Source organism: Fusarium mangiferae (genome assembly GCF_900044065.1).
Source record: "Fusarium mangiferae strain MRC7560 genome assembly, contig: FMAN_scaffold002, whole genome shotgun sequence".
Taxonomy (NCBI): Eukaryota; Fungi; Ascomycota; class Sordariomycetes; order Hypocreales; family Nectriaceae; genus Fusarium; species Fusarium mangiferae.
Window position 1 is genome coordinate 2,503,696 of NW_024573922.1, and position 17,473 is coordinate 2,521,168.

General features: G+C 48.2%; 2 protein-coding genes across 2 annotated transcripts; both read right to left on the reverse strand.

Annotated features, from left to right (window-relative positions):
* Positions 1–889: 889 nt before the first annotated feature.
* On the reverse strand, positions 890–4,700 carry FMAN_05862 (uncharacterized protein; the record flags this gene model as incomplete). The annotated part of the gene is made up of 3 exons (XM_041827429.1): positions 890–1,571; positions 1,627–4,569; positions 4,642–4,700. 3 exons carry the CDS (start codon positions 4,698–4,700, stop codon positions 890–892), a joined length of 3,684 nt encoding a protein of 1,227 aa, XP_041678393.1.
* Positions 4,701–5,961: 1,261 nt separating this feature from the next.
* FMAN_05861 (uncharacterized protein) lies at positions 5,962–9,565 on the reverse strand (the record flags this gene model as incomplete). Its single annotated transcript, XM_041827430.1, has 2 exons — positions 5,962–9,378; positions 9,467–9,565. The coding sequence occupies 2 exons, from the start codon at positions 9,563–9,565 to the stop codon at positions 5,962–5,964; spliced, it is 3,516 nt and encodes a 1,171-aa protein (XP_041678394.1).
* Between the last annotated feature and the right edge of the window lie 7,908 nt (positions 9,566–17,473).

Genomic DNA, 17,473 nt, shown 5'->3' on the forward strand with positions numbered 1-17,473 from the left:
ATCGATGCCGATATTTTACGTCATCGTCCTCGCAAAATGAACTAAGATTCCACGAGCGCTAAGTTAGCTCAATGCTAAAATTCTTATAAGGCATGTTACTATTGCCGATTCCCGTCTTGGGTAGCGTCGATACTGCCACAGAACCCGGATATATCAAAAGTCAGGGATGCAATGAAGTGAAAAGCTTGATACTATGAACGAGTTCCCTGGTGGGTGTATCGAATATAGACAATATTCGACATCTATGGACTCCCACATGAGCAAAACATGCAATAGCTGATCTCGAAAACCAACGATTTGAGCCCAATACCGCTCCTTGGTGGAACCAAAGTGACAAGTTTCATGACCGACCCAACGGCATTTCGAGGGTGACAAAAAAACCTAAACACATACGCTCGGCCATCACCAAAAACCCGAGCCTCACATCATCGTGGAAAGTCCTCCGAGACATCCGACTACTTACCTATGTAGGTGGTCAAGTATCATTTTTCTGCCTCTTGGCATATGCTTATTAATCGAACAATATTTACATTTTCGCCATAGTCGAGTATGAACGAAAGAAACTAATGTGCTTGCCGTACATATGCTTGAACAACAAGTGTTGAGCTGATCTTCCAGCATTGTGCAGCATGATTGTACGGGTCAGCACAACTACCAATGATGATGAAGAAAGTTCATAGCTACTAAGGCAATCGGTTAGATGGATGTAACATACAAGTGTAACTCCTTGTCTTCTAATAATCTATTCCACCCTTGACAGGTTGCGCCCAGCGCTTAATCCCACGATGAAACGTCTAACGAATCATGGCCATCTATCTGTGTCGTATGCTTCGTTCACATCGTGCATTTCTTGCCATCCATTACCTTGTTCGAGAGTCGATTTAACTATCTACGCCAAACTCCTCTCCCTCAATATACTGCTCAGCTCCTTGAGCTTAACAGGCTTAGAGAGAAACACATCAACACCGCTTGCATAAGCATCTTGCTGGGCACTCGCTGATGCCAAACCCGTTAGGGCAAGAATGACAACAGGCTCCCGACCCTCCTTGTTCTCGAAGGCCCGTATCTGTTTTGTGGCCTCAATACCATCCATTCGTGGCATGCTGATATCCATCAAGATGCAACTAAATTCATCTGGGTTCTCCTGGAACCGCTCCACAGCTTCAAGTCCGTCTGCTGCCGTGGTATACTTCCTCTTAAGCTTCTTCATATAGGCACACAACACCGAGAGGTTGATGGGGTTGTCATCGACAAGAAGGAAACTCTTGGGTTCGCTCGCCACAGTCGACCCCTGTTGTTGCGTCGCTTGGGAAGGGCGTTTTGACGGAACTCGTGATGGGGGACCAGGGCGTTTTAGTGACGCCACTCCTGGACCTGGTGTCGATTTATCATCAGGGGCATCTCCTTCTCTATTGCTTCTAGTCGAGCATCTTTTGGCATCATCGAATGCATAATCCAAATGCTCTTCATCCTCACGTACTGGCACAGCCGGCGACAATGCTTGTAAGTCCCCCCACCGACATAATGCTATATGAAGAATTCGAGCAAGTTTGTGTGGGCCAATACTGAAACTGCAAGTCAGCAATATGAAATATTTACAGCTATAGGGGCTTGAATCACACTTACGGTTGAGAAACAAATTCATAAACTCGCTGATCCTCAGACGCCTTGCTCTCCGAGGATCGCCTATGTGCCGTAATGGCATTGGCGCACACCACAACCACGGGGCACCTAACCAGCTCTTCGCTACTTGGCACCGGGTCCTCAATCGCTATCTCATTGCATAGAACGAGATCCGGAGCCACGTCCTGGCATGTAGCTTCGTTGATGACATCCATCTCCAACCAGCGGTGGCACATTACTTTCATAGCAGACATGGGAATGCCACGAGCCGTCTTCGACTTAATTTCCTCCTCAGAAGGGAAACCGACCAGTCGCAGACGCAGTCCTTTTAAGCGCTTAGTCTCTTCATCAACTTCATTCTTCTCTTGTCCCGGATTGGAAACGTCTGAGTCTTTCGATCGCGATAACGGCAACGTTATGGTTGCTGTGGTACCGACGTTAACTTCACTCTCGATCGATATTTTACCGTCCATTGAAGCCACGATCTTCTTGACCAGACTTAGGCCTAACCCGGTACCGTGTGAAAGATGGTTTTCCTGGGAGAATGGTTTGAAAAGGTCGTTTCGAAGAAAGTCTGGGGATATTCCTTGGCCAGTATCTGTAACCGAAATGCGAACCAAGCGTCTGTGACTACTTGGGTTATTCGAGGATAAGGGATTTTGAGATAGTGCAACCGTGATTGTGCCCTTGTGTGTATATTTAAGTGCATTTCCAAAAAGGTTCATCACAACACGACGGAGTGCTCCCGCGGCAACATGGAAGCGATACGGTACATAGGGGTCAATATCAAGAAAGATGGCCACCTGACTGTCGTGTCCAAGTGGCACTTCGTACTTGGCGGGGTCTTCAGACTGGCCGCCCGTCAGATCACTCTCATCCTCCATATTGACGCGCTTGCTTGGATTTGCGGTTTGCCAAGCTTTGTGGGCTTCATTGCCTTTGAAAACATGACCGGCGAAAACACTGTCCATGACCTCTTCAATTAGGGCATCCAGTCTAACCTCAGAGGTCGAAACACTCGCAGGAACTGTTGTGGCAGAGTCTGAGACAATAGATCGTTTTCGAGCTCGGCGCTCCTTTTTTCGATGAGCTGCAACTTGATTGACTTTTGAGAAATATAAAAGATGATCAATAGTCTCGGACAGTGTTCTACCACATGTCTCAAGGGTTCGCAGTAGGTTTCCCTGAAAAACATCCAGCTGAGTATCGGACAGCAACTCGGCTGAGAGCATGACCCCGTGAAGAGGAGTACGTAGTTCGTGAGATAATGAGCCAAGCACATCGGATTGTGCCTTGTTCACAAGCAAGGCCTCGAGTCGCTGAGCTTCCGACATGGCCAGCATCCCGAATCCTCGCAGGTAACTCAACTCACCCTCGATCGTAAATGTCCTCGTGGGTGTCCGAGTATAGGCGAAGCCTCCCGCTAACCAACGGTCTCTTTTGGGGTCCCAAACGGGCACAAAGGCTACGCTTCGAGCACCAGGGAAGATCTTGGAGACAGACGGTCCTTCTAGAGGTCTTGACCAAGGACGCTGACTTTTACCAGATAGCGCCGCAGTTGATTTTTCACCAAAATATTCTTCCTTCGGCATCGGTGTACAAAGGTCGGCCTCAGACGAACCACTTGACAAGAGGCTACCATCCTCGTCGAAATTAAATATTTTACCAGAAGGATACCGCCGCAAGAGTGCGGCTAGCAGCTTCATTGGCATGGTTGTGTGGATATCGGAACCTACATCCAAGTTTATGCTTAATGAAGTCGAAGTAGCGAACCCCAAAATTCCGCAACAAGAGTTTTCCTGCCCGATCCTATCACTTGACTCATCGCTACTCGAGGATGACTCGGTCGAGGACTGGTCCTCATGAAGCATTGAATCGGTAGCCGACGTCTCGAAATTCGCGTCCAGGAAGACGACGCCTTCAATCTCTATTCCTTCTCGTATGAGGTTGGCTGCCCGAGAGAATACCTTGGCAATTACCTTCTCCTTGGCATTAGCATCGGATTCTCCCATAGACATACTCTTCGATGAAGTGCTGGTCATATTCGCCTCCCCGAGGCCACCAGAGCCGATAACGGTGGTTTCTCCTGTCGTGTTGGGTTGCATTGGTACGCGACCCGGCAAATTTTTCTGAAGACTAAAATCTCTGAACTGCTGTAGGGCCTGTTGTTCAGAATTTAGATTGCCTTCCCGTGCTGCATCGTCGTGAAAGGCCGGAGAATTCGTTCGAGCCCTCCAACCCGCCATAGACGACTCCTTCTCAACAAACGAACCAATTCCCCTTGTCATACGGACACTTCTTCGATAAGCATCTCCAACACTTTTGGATCGAAGGTAGTCCATGATATTAGAGGAGATTTCTCGTAAGACCTCAGTGTCATTGGCGGTCCAGCTCTCGGCTTCTCTCGGTTCAGAGTCTATCACGCAATAAACACCAATGTCAACACCAGCAGGTGATCGTACAGGGACAGCAGCATAAAATCGAGCAGGAAACTCTGATAGCGGGTGCTGTACCTTGCAGAGTCTAGCATCGGCTCTAAGATCCGGTATCAGAGTAAGGGGCACTTCCTCTGATGAGGAAGAAGAGTCATGACTTTGTGCCATAAGAGCCCGGCCGCAAACCGAGAGTTGTCGCGGAAATGCCCCTGGATAGAGCCAGAAGTCTCCATTCTTGTCTTTTGGCCGGATCGGGCCCTTGGCAAGAGATGATCGTTGTGTAGTCTCGGCGACAATATATTGGTGATTACGATCGAACAGAGATATCAAGGCGCGGTTAGTGCCTGTTTTCCAGAGTCCGAGTTGCGCAAGAGATGCAAGAACAGTGTCTCTCGGAGTTTCTTGTCGTCTAATCTCGTCGCTGGATAGAGTTCCGTTGGCTGAGGGCTGACCAGGGGGCGCGACTTCGGCGGGCGAGTCTGTAATATCGTCGAGCAGCGATGCTCCATACCTAACTTTGTCAGTTATCAAGTAAACATACATGCGAAATTCGATTATATGAATATGAAAGAGTGCAACTAACTTGAAGGATTCTCTTTCGCGAGCTGGCTCTGAGACCTGTTTACGCGAACATGAGGCCATCTTGGAGCCTTATCCCTAGCCCCTGGCTTGGTTTACACCAAGCCAACCAGCTTTGAGAAAATCGAGGAAATGCGATGGTTGAAGGGGGGGGAATGATTGAAGAGTGTTCCCGGGAGAAAAGCTCAGTCCTCAATCAGGAATGTGGTTTTAATCTTGGGAGGCGATCGCAAGTTGGACGAGGTTGAGGTTGAGGTTGCGCAATTACGAGCAAGAAGGCAAAATATGTCTTGAAAATCCCTCAATAATCGCTTCGAGTACGTCGTTTACTTGCTATATTCCTTCACGGATAGTATTCTCCAATCCATATGTGGGTATCAATCGAAGCCTACACCATCAACTCGATGAGTTAGTGAATGATAAGAGAACTAGTCCAGTTGATTTACCGCGAACATGTACCGTTGTCGCGACTGATTGGCCATGCTCCGTTCTCGACAAATGTTAGAGGTCTCGAACGGTCGAGATTCTAGTTTCTTATATATTTGCTGAAACTCCGTTCATTGTGGCGATGGAAGGGGAAGAAGAATGGTGAGTGGATGGATGGATGTTCTTTGGCTGCTGAAGGTTGAAGCGGCCGCGGGGTATGAATGGGAAACTCACGACGCGTACCTTCCTAGGTATCCTTAGCTCTCCATTTTCTCTTACTTGATTCATGGCAATTCTGTCTCCTCTTGTTAGACCCCTACAAATAGAGATGCCCTACCCTTGAAGAGCGTTGATCCCTGCATGATCCATCGTTTTGATGCTGGATACGGATGATACTGTAAGTCCCTCTGAGACATGCCCTCCTCATTGCACTGGCTTTCAATTCCTTGAGCTTCTATCTTACTCATTTACCATCTCGCCTATCCAAACTCAATGCCCAGTTTTCCTTGATTCCTTAAAAATTTCTTCAGGCCTTACTATTATAGTGGATTCAAAGGGCAACCTTGAATATCTGCCCCGTCTAGTGGACAACCCCAGGTGCATAACGACAGTATGATGTAACCAGCTGCTGCGCTGTACCACATATCACTCAAGCAACACAAACATCGAAATTTTAAAAACAACTTGGTATAAACTCCATGCGTCCTGTCCCTGCTAGCTACAGCATAAGCTAGTGCAGTACTGTCGATACGTTGCAGTAGCTATCCATTGAATCTCATTACTTCCCAGGCCCTCCCATCGCCTTACAACGCCATCCAATGCATCGGTCTAAGTGATCGACATGATTTCCCAAGATAGTGATAGACCTTAAACGCCCTCTTAGAAATTTGAGCCATGATTATGTATACATTTCATCGTCTTCTACCAAACGTCCGAGAATCAAACTCTGGATGACAAGCTCGTCGCTCAAGACGCGAATATTTTCGATCCGAGGCTGAGCTGTGGTTGATCTTCGACGTTTCTTATTACCTGTTGTTTCCGTGGGCGCAAGAACGGCGTCAACGGTCCCTGTTCCTTTATCCAAATATAACCAGTCGAACGGAGTTCCAGCTTTCTGATGCTCTAACAACAATTCCCTTGCTTGTTGTGTTGAAAATACTCGCGAGATCGATGGCCCTAGTACAGCCGCAAGGAAGATGTAGGGTTCTTTAGCCTCATTTCGAGACTTCTTCGAGTCAATGACGACTAGGACACGCTGTCCGTCAAGGAGTCGCGGTCGCTGCTGTATGACCTGGGCCAGCTTTGCTTCAGTCGCCGAGTACGGTGCCAATATTCTTGACCGGATTGCATGGCCAAGCACAGTGGATGCACCTGCACAAAGAACATAGGGTTCCCAATCGACAATGACGCCTTTGTTGAAACATGTCGTTATCCATTGAGGGGCTAAACAGGGGAGGCCCAGTGCCAGAGCCTGCATATATTTGACTTTGCGTGAGTGTTTGTCTGCGATGAGTGCTGTGAACCCGCTCTCAGAAATATGCTTGGTAAGTTGTAATGAGTCCTGCTCATCCATCACAGGATCGGTCGCATTCATAATGGATGAATGTTCAAACATGTCTTGAAACCCTTCAGCAAGAATGATACCTCCTGACTGTGTGATTTTCGTCGCCAACTTCTTGCGTTCTTGTGCTTTGAACTGGTCTGAGAAAGAAATGGCAAAGACCATGCCCTCGAACAGGCGTCCAACTCGGTGGGCCTGGGCAAAGCTTTGCTTGAAGGATCTGCTAGATTTGGAATGCACCATGCTCCTTTCAAGCACACTTGCAGCTGGCGAGAGATGTAGCTCATCAGTAGAATCTGAATCAAGATATGAAAACCGCTTAGATACTCTTGCTGCTCTTTTTGCTGGCTGAGGTGACCCAGTCTTCGATCCTTTTCCAGTCTCCTCCTTATGGCAATCACGACTGCCTCTCGGAGACGGCAGAGTGACTGATTCCGGTCGTTCAGAACCTGGGGAGTCTTGTGTCCCAGGTGTTGTTTTGTCAGAAGGCAGGGGTGTTGTTGAAAGGATACTCAAACTCGAAGATGTCGGCGGTATCTGACCTACAGAGCGACTGGCCAACGGAGTCACTGGGGTTGTATCTGCTCGGTCGCTCCTACGCGAGCGAGTAGTCATCGGTGGTGGAAGATCCGCATAGACATCACGGGTAGATTTCCTGGATCGCGACGCGGACTTCTTCTCGCTCTTTTCTTCTGCTATACGGGAAAGGGGTAATTCCACCTCTGGCTCTTCTTCAATCATTGAAACTGCAACCACATTTTGCAGGGGCGATGATATAGGCATGGGTTTTGGGTCCAAATCACTCATCAGCCCGTCCGAGAAAGAGGAACTCAGAAATGGGTTTCTGCGCTTTTGTCGAGCTGCACGGCCGTAAGTCCTAGTCGTCCGCTTCCGTGCTGGTGGCAAAGATGAAGGCTCTGAATGCTCATTAGGGCCTTGTGGCAAGCCCTCATCTTCGACGCGGAGCTGTGGTAGCTCAGGCTCAGATGGTGGCGGTTGTTCAGCGGGTGCTGTAGGTGGGAGAGAAGGCGCTGGGCTGGTTGCAGGTATCATGTCATCGTCTACAACGACCTTGTCCGCATCGACCAAGACTATGTCTCCATCATGATCGATCTGCGGATTTTCGGGAGCGCTGTTTCCTGGAGTGGCCTTAGTTGATGTAACAGGGAGAGTCTCGTTGGAAGCCACCAGCCCTTTTTGGGAGTCATCCACGAGAGGTGGCAGTTCTTGCCCCTTACCCCCGTCTGTTTTGGGTGAAGGCTTGGGGTTTGTTTCAGGCTCTTCAACTGGCAAAACCCTTCTTTTCTTCCGCGATGGCTGTTCTCCTGAATTGCGCCTAATCTTAGGTGTGAAGCTAACGCGGCCCATTTCCTCTGCAGCCTGTGCCTTTTTCCGCTCAATCTTCTTTCGTCTCTCCAACCGTCGGATAGCATCGTCAGAGTCATCATCGGAATCCCAAGGAGGAATTACGAAGTTTTCCATGCTCTTCCTTTCCTGAGACTTCTTCATTGGCTCGTAATGTGCCATTGGCTCAGTGGCGTTCGATGAGCTAGGTGCTTTGGCTCGAGGTGTGGGATCAGTGGATGGGGGTGATTCTGGAATCATTTCACCAGCTGTAGATTGATCATTCACAGGCGTTGCCGCTCTAATAGGTCCCCCATCTAGATCTTGTAATGACGTTTCGGGGATGTCATGGAGACGGCGTTGAGGACTCGAGGTTCGGATATCGGATGGCGATGAGACATTGGCGCGGTTCTTCAAAGGGGATGTCTCAATGATGTTTGGCGATATAGAGTGGAAGAGCTTCGGAGAAGGTCGTGAAGAAGTTGGACTAATATGTTTGATAGCTGAAGAAAATTGCGTCTGGCCGAACAATTGACTGCCGGCCAGAGGCGCGGCGATGCTAGGTCTCGCAGCAAAAGGGTTCTTGGGTACAGCAGGCGTCTCGAAGGTGGGAGCGTGAGGACGGTGCGGGGTTTGACCGTTATTCAATTGTGAGGTCCCGTCAGGATGTCTCCAGCCACCTCTAGTATTGTCGAAACCTGCATCCTCTGATATTTGAGAGGAAGGCCGGCCCAGCTCGCTCATGTTCGCAAAATTCACGGCCCCTGTATCATCATCCTGAAGGGTTCGAGGTTCGTGAGAGGCGGGTTGAGTATCGCCGTTGACAGGGCTCGAAGGTACAATATCACAGTATTCGCTGTAATCACGATCATCGTTCACCTGTGTCGGGGTCTGTTGAGAATAGTCCATTTTGCGCAAGGCGGCAGTTAGAGCACTGGCCGGCGGCTTGAGACACTTGATTAGAGGCTTGGGTGCATTGTCTTGCACTGATTGCGGCTGCGGGCTGTCATGGCGCGCGGATAAGTTGGCAGGGTGTTTTGGCTCGATCACTGTAGCTGGCACCCTAACGCTCAGATTCACGTTGCTGTTCGAATTGACGCGATCTTGGAGGCCCTGTGCAACGCCATTCACCACGTCTGCCTCGAGAGTTACACTTTGCTTTTTCGAATGTGTCAGTGCCACCCTGGTCGTGTCCCAGTGCGACGGATCGTCATTCTCGGTAGTGGGACCCCCTGGACGCGCTCTGTCCGATAACGCGTCGTGGTGAACAGCAGTAGCTGTTACTGCTAAATCGATGACTGTCGGGTCGGATGATGGAACAACTACTTCGCTCGCAGGTGAAGGGATCTGTTTCGGGCTTGTCGTGCTTATTTTCGAAGATGAAAGGTATTTGGGAGGCGAACTACTGAGCTATTTGAGGCATGCAAGTGTTAGTGCGTCTTGATGGTGAGGATGCAAACCCCAGTGCAGAGGCAATTCAGCTACACTGGCTACGTACCGTGCCGACACCAAACTCAGCCCTGTAGGCCTCGAAAATGGGCTGGCTGTCCTGCGTCTCATTGCTGCCTGCCTGAGCAAGCATCTGCGAGTCTGTCATGGTGGCGAGCCGTGCATCTTCCAAGTCGAAGTCAGACGCGAGCAAGCGACTTTTAGAACGGTGAGAAGAGTGGTTGCGAAAAGAAATCAATTGACTGTGCCTCTGTGTGGCTAAAATGTGAACTGACCGAAAGGGAAAACAAAGAGGTCAACCGGCCGTGAACGTCAGTGACACGAGAGCACGTGACATCCCCAACCACTAACATGAACCTTCTGAACTGACAGAGACAATCAAGACTGCCTTAGCTACCTTATATTTCAGCTATAAATAAGGTGTTTGTTAGTCTTCAATTTGGAGAGTTTTGCCTCCCACATAAAATTTGGCTTCTTGTTTTTGTGGGAGGCAATTATTTTAATCTATACAGATGTGCCTCAGCCAATCACTGTTCACAATTCATCAATAACTGAACACTTCATGGTTGGGCTTGATTACCATCTACTTGCTGTTCAATGTACCTATCTAAATAAGATATCTAGGTAGCTTCTGTGACTGCAATCATAAGTTTCTCTGCTTCGAAAGATCTTCTACAGTGATCTAATGCTATGATTGGGGAGTAAAAACAGAGAGGCTTTGCGTGTAGCGCATCATATTGAGCACTCGTAAGTCAAGATCTTCTCTCGTTCGACTACTCAGAGTAAACTCCAATAGGGATTTATTCTAAAGTCTATAGAGCACCACCGCGGGGTCAAGCAGTCATTCATCCTTGAATCTTGCTGAAGTTCTGGTGACCTTCATGCAGCCCGAGGCTGTCCGTCAGGTTGACGTTTTTAACCTGGAATTGTTCATGAAGAACATTGGCCGTCTTGAGCCCGATTGCCTATGTTGCCTTGGAGATCTCTTCGAATATAGCATTGAGAAAGAAGTATTCCGATTCAGCCAGTATCGCGGGAAAATGCGTTGTCAATGGTGTCTCATTCATGCAGTCCGCTCATGAGAGAAATAATAGCACCATCGTAGAACAGTCGAGTGCTATCAAGCTCGACGTCACTTATAGCTCAAACCCATTTATCACCTCGTCTGACACAACACTGGGCAGCATCATCAGCGGTCTCAACTTCAATTCCAAGAACATCACAGAAACAATCGAAGTAGTGAAGGCCTCTAAGGCCCGCGTCGGGCAGAAGGGCTTTTAAGACAGAAGATACCGGGGACATTCGAACCAAGCTCCAAGAGACTGGCCGGAAATGGGGAACTCCAACGGGCAGAAGACGCAAATGTGGATGGCTCTACCTTTTCGTTGTCAAATAGAGTACTTCCAACTACCACAATTTCCTAAAGCTCACGGAGCTTGATGTTCTGGATACTATCGAGACTATCAAGGTCGCTATAGCTTACAAGATTGATGGCGCTCGAGCTTGAACATTATCCTGCCGATCCCGATATGCTAGCCCAAGTCAAGGCTGTCTGCCACGAGTTGCTAAGATGGTAGAAGCCTACCACTGGAGCAAATACTTTCCATGGTCTTCCTAAGCAAGCTCGCTAATACATTGAGATGAGATGTCCGCCGAAACAAAGCGCTATCATGCTAACAGCCGCTATAGTACATCGACAAGTTTGTTGGAGCCAAGATAACTTGGCACAAGCATTATAACACAAAGGCTTTCACTAACATGCACCGGATGAAATGGATCAGCACGGTTCCTGGCTGTGAGACCACGATCAAGGATACCTAAGCGATCTGTCTTGCACAGTACATGAAGAACTCCAAACAAGAGACAAATGTTTCTTTCAGTTGGTCTTTACTAGAGCAGATAAGATACAACACAGAATAAAAGGTCGATTATGCATATATTAATGGTAGTCATAGCCTCGTTAGATCTCAGATAAGTTATACAAGATAGGTAGTCTGCGATCTTCGCTGCGTAGCAAAAGCAACACCGATAGATATCTCAACGCACCGTAGTACACCGTTTCACAGATCATCATATGCATTCCTACCTTGTCACGCGAAGGGGCAACTTTGAGCTGATGGCTATTGATTTTTAGAACCTGGGCTCTTGTTCATCATTATCCCAGCGCCCCTTCTTCTGCAACCCAGAGTTTGAAGGGGTAGATACACTTTCAGGATGCATATACGTGGACTCTTCCCAGTAAGTGTCATGGTTTTCACTTTGGAGCGATGCTCAAGGATTCTATCTTGGTTCATGGCCCCACCTTTGTCTTAAGGAGGCTGCGGAAGTATTGGTACGGATCATGAGTTCTGCTATTTCAGGATGGCTTCTTGCTGCTTTTTACGGTTCATGTGATTTACTAATATTTGACATGTGTCTCTACCTGTCTCACTGCAAATGGCTTGCAATATATGCGTTCTTGGCCGGTGTCTCTTCAGTTAATATGATACGGTCAGGCCATGGGAAAAGTAACGATTTTAGTAGAATCACTAATGACTATTTCTCGGGCATATCAATATCAATGATTGTGATAACCACGACTTATGTTAGTGCTGTCGATCAGGTAAAGCAAAGATATGAACATGGCAGTGCCATGCTGGCCCCTGAGATCTATATCGCACGTATTGTGCATAAGTCAACAAGAGAGGGGCTGGATCTCGAAATTATTATAAATCATTCATTCTGTTAAACTCAGTGGCTAACACTTTCAATATTGATATTGGTCTCGAGATCAGAACTTAACCTTTGCGAATAGCAGAAAAATAACTGGTGCAAACCTTCAATTCACGCGTGATGTTAAATCATGAATATTGGGCTTGAGAATTCAGAATTCCTACTACAACTTCAGTAGCTAGGCACAAATTATCTTCGTATGTACTCTTTCATATGAAAAGAAGCTGTTTATATCATAATAATTAGGATATATGAAAGACTCCAACTTTCAGGTATGTCTGGCACTCGAGTCGGTCCATCTTAAGGAACAGCATGGCCAGGATACCCACTATTTTCCTTGGGACGAAACACTGGTTCAACATATAATACTTGCCGTTTCCAATTTTCTCCTTCTCATCATGTGAAGAGCAGTGACTGAGTCAGGGAACAAGGGCAAAGGCTACACGTGAACTGATGCTCGGCGACCATCTCTAGGCCAGGTCAGCAACGGGCTGTTCTGGACTACGATCCCTATTATCAGACTGTCTCCATTAAAGTGATCATTCTGCCTTTCTGCTTTACATCAAGGTTCTTGCTATCAAGGTCCATAAATTACAGGACCTTTGACTTGCCACCAAATCCACCCAGATACCATATGATATCCCGTTGTGTATTCACCCTTCTCGGTGTAATGCGAGCACCCGGACAGGTGCGGCAGCTTACATACGTACGCTTAATCGGTATCAAGGTGCAGGTCTCGGATAGGAGCGTCAGCATTTCGATTTAGGCACACGGCGCATATACCACTAAGCCCAATGCTAACGAGCAGAATGACGGGTAAGTGCATGATGAGAGGGGTAGCTTTGGGTAAATGACACGATATAGTGCACTGCGAGTGGTTGATGTATTTCTGATGATGTATCAGAATTATGAGTGAGATAGTAGTGATGAGGTGAGGTTTGCATTTTGCCAGGTGGTCGGTCAGTCGAATGCAAACACAAAGTTAATAAAATAAAAAACCCTCATTATAACGAGACAGCTCTAGTCATACTGTAGTTTCGTTATACACCATCTTGATGCTCCAGCAACATATCAATGAACCACTTGATTCAGCGAATAGTTGCTGGAGCATCATGTCCGCTATCACTACCCTAGACCATAGTCTCGCAGATCGCCTTTGCTCTGACTCCCCCCACGCATTGAACCCTCATCCAAGATCATCACTATGGTCCCGTGAGAGGTCAGCACACCCACCATGTCCCCTCACCGTGTCTAGATGCGCCCTTTTCCCTGTCTGTCTATCTGTGAAGCATGTCATTCCAAAACGCAAGGGTCTCAAAGTTCCTGCAGAAGCACCAATCGAAATGCCGCCTTATCAAATGCGTCACATGGCACGGCACGAGAACAAGACATCATCCAACTCAGGCGCCACCTCCGCAATATTTCCCCTCTTTGATTGTAGCAGAGTTGTTCTGTGCAGAGTTCCCTCCTAGCATTCGTGCGCTAGAATGCAAATAGACAAGACTCGTCGTTATCACACGAGAAACACTGGACTAACGGGAAACGTGGAAGATAGCAACGTTGATCGAGGTCACGGGAGAGGGGGTGTGACCTGGAATTCGATAATGATCCAGCATCAATATTCCCTATCACCAAGCTAACTCTGACCAGAGCTGAGCTATCTGCTGTATCTTACGGACCAGGGATAGCTGCGTTTCGACTAGACAAGCCAGCATGCAAACATGCATAGACATGGCTGGTGATAATCTCCCTCATGCAAGACGATCCCATAACGTACAGGAGCCTCAAAGAAAATGTCGTCAGAGAGCCTGGCCCAAGCCCTCGGATCTTCATGACAACACTGCCACCAACACACACACACATACAGAATCGTCGTGTTTGCAAGTTAGTGGCTGATGTTGAATACGTCTAGACCTTCAACTGACGGCTGCAAAGGCACGGCTCGGGAAGGTTTCTTTTCCATGGCCATGGTACTGTTACAATCTTAACCATCTCTAGTGCGAGCGCTTGCTGTGACGAACAAAGAATGGAGCATCTGTCCAACGCAATACGGTAGAAGGTTTGTCATCCTTTTCACGGCGTAGCCGCTTGCTCCGTGAAGCCACCGACGAAGCCGAGTCCAAGCCTGGAGAAATCCGGGGTAATTAGTCAAACCACGAAGCGAGGTTGAGAGCGACGGGGTTCATCGTCTAGCGAGAGCGCTAGTGTCGTCTGTGATAAGTGAGAGAAAGCGAGAGCTCTTGGTGCAACATGACACGCCGTGACGGCCTCTTTTGGTTAAGCATCATACCACTCATAGTAGGGGTCAAAGGCCGAACAATATGACAGGTAAACTCGAGAATGGGTGTTGAACAATGGACACCCAGCATTGACTCTCGTACTGTAGCCAGCCGCAACTCTGCAACTAGAGACACAGCTACAGGACGGCACGGAAGCGCCCCGCAGTTCATATCATGCAAAGCAACACGGCCAGTCTCTTTTGTCATTTTTCAGCACCCTTCTCCTCCTTTCTCTCTCTCCAACATTTCAACAAACGTTAGAGTTCCCCACGTCTAGGGGCGCAGCACAGGTCTGGGGTTGCTCAGGCGTGATTGGCTGGCTTTGTAAAATTGTTGCGTACAATAAAATGCGACCTCGTGGCGATCTCAGCTGGCAGAGCTGCATAGCAAATGGGGGTTGAATCTCAAGATGGACAACACCACAAAGAAAAGAAAACTTCTCTGATAGACGAGAGAACCTGGTCGACTGCGATGCAACGCAACGGTATGCAAACTTCGACTCGCCCCCTCGCAATCAATCACCCATTGAGTTGAGGCTGCCTGAGTCTTGCCACACACGCCTGTTTCTGTCCCTCCCTGGGAGGAGTAAAAAGCTCATGTTTGTTGTACAACCTGACAAGTCAGGTTCTTTCATGGACTGGCTTTTCGTATATACTGTACGTACAACTCAGAGTCTGTGTCTCTCCCATTTGAGCCGCCAGCACCCGCTGTGCCTCCAAGCGAGGGCGGCCGAAGCGGATCTTCGATGGTCCCGACGCAGGCCTGTCGATTATGCTCCTCTCCTTCTTCTCATTGAATGCAGACGCAATGCTTCATGATGGCCCAGACTCATAGTGTAACCCCATGGCCCCCGGTGACCACTCAGCGCAGGAACGGGGATTACACGGCAACCCCAAGCCCCCCTCCCTGATAAGCCACGAAGGCGAGCTTACTTTTTTGTCCAAAAACATGCAGCTGCAGCAACTTGATGCTGTAGAAATTTGCAATTATGTGTTTTGCCCCAGGCCTTGGGATTGGGGGCTTAAGGAGGCACCTGGCCTGGCATCGCACAGACTTAACAGTCCGGGGGGCCTAGTAATATGAATTGTATGCCCTGCGACGTAAAAATGTTTTTGTTTGTCAAGAGATTGGGTGGCCAATATGCCAGTATCCAATCCCGTTTTCTTTCCCTCCCCCTTGGACAAGACCCTTTCACTCGAAAAAGTTGAGGGTGTAACTAGGTGACTGTCAAGACTGTGCCTGTGCCCCTACGCAACTGTACAGCAATGGCCAGAAGAGCACACATCCTTGCTCGTTGCAGTAGAACCTGCAGTAGATGGCAGCGTGGCACCACGGGCCCTGACGCTGACAAGCTCCCTCCTGCTCATCATGCAAATTTGCTCCAGCCGAAGATTAACAACCCTTGTCATTAGAGACACAAAGAATGCGGGGAACGCACGTTGAATGTGATATGTCAGATCTGTCTAGTCAGCAAACAGGCAAAGACAAGGCACGATGCAACGCTCCAGGCCAGGCCAACACCAAAGACGTTGAGGGAGGCGACAAAGCAATTAAAAAAACAAAAAAAAAACATCGCAGAACCGTTGTTGAATACTGGAGACACCATGTGGTCCCTGCTTGAGAATGTCTCTGAAAAACGTGTCGGCGTTGAAAACTTCAACTCCGACGCAAGGGATGTTCTGCAAGCGAGGGTCAACGGAGGTTTTGTAAATGATAGGTCAAGTCCTTGGCGAGTTTACCAGGACTGTTCCATCTCGCTTGAGTTGACTTAGTTGAGTTGCTGACCAAACTCGAGACTCTCGGTCAAAGAACGACGTCAGGGAGCAAAGCATGCGGCTCACTGCAGAGTGCAGACCTGACATTAACCCCAGACTTTTGTATGTCGCATTAGGAATAGGAGCAGGAGTTCGGACTCGGAGTCTTCTGTCCTTGCTTTAACTTTGCCTGCCGAAGCGAGGATATGGATGTTACCATTTTTTGCTCTGTTATGTCAGGGGTCAAATGTAAATCTTTCAGCGATGTGACCTTGGCGACCTTTGTCGATTATGTATGTATCAGAATGTCACTGATGGACACGATGAGTGGAATGCTTGCCCTTAGACAACCATTGAATTTCTCCCTCTGAGACAGACCTTCTGGATGTTTCTCATGACTCAACTTTTAGGGCCAACGTCAGCAGGGCAGAGTCCAAGAACCACATGGTACAACAAGGAGGTCTACTGATACAGATTTCATAACAAAACCTGGAAATAAGACAATCAAACTAGGAGATGAAAACTTTTTCTTCATCTCAGTGAGAGTATCCTTGGGTCGGCCAGGGTCCGTCAATATCATGAAGCCCTTCATGGTCCATGCAACCAATCTTCGAATGACACGGCACTTGAAGCGGCCTGTGAGCCAATCAAAAGCCCATGTAAACGCACACCCCTTGCGGGAAGAGAGGTGCAGGCGGCTTCTTCGGACCTGAGCGAGAGCGGCTGCTAAATCAAGGTCCAAGGTCAGGGTCAAGGTCAAGGTCAGGTCAAGGTCGCGTCTCGTAGTGAAGAAACTCCACCTCTCAAAGAGTCACGGATAGACAGTCACAGTCACAGACATAGACACAGTCTCAAACGAGTGACATGACAGCTGCTGCAAGGAACGAAACATCTCGACACGCGCCATTTCTCAAAACGTGCTGGTGCTGGTGCTGGTGCTGGTGATGTTGCAAGGAGAACAGCATATTATTAGTCCGATCGATCAAGAGTCGTTGTGTCAACGACCTTAATAGTGTCCTGATGAGCTAATCCACAAAACTTCAAACAAAGAATGAAGCAAAAAATGACGAAATAGTGTTAAAAAAAAAACGTCGCCATCGTCAAAAACAGAACCAAGGCGAAAAGAGAAAAAGTCGAATAGTAAAAAAAAGCTTTGGGACTCCACTCCAGTGGAATCCGATCTCATTGCACAACCCAATCTCACGATGGCATCAGCTCACGAGGACTGATCTTCAAGCCCTTGCTCGAGTCTGGGCCCCAACAAAGCGACAGAACAGGGAAGACAGAAACCAAAGGAAAAGAAAAGTTCAT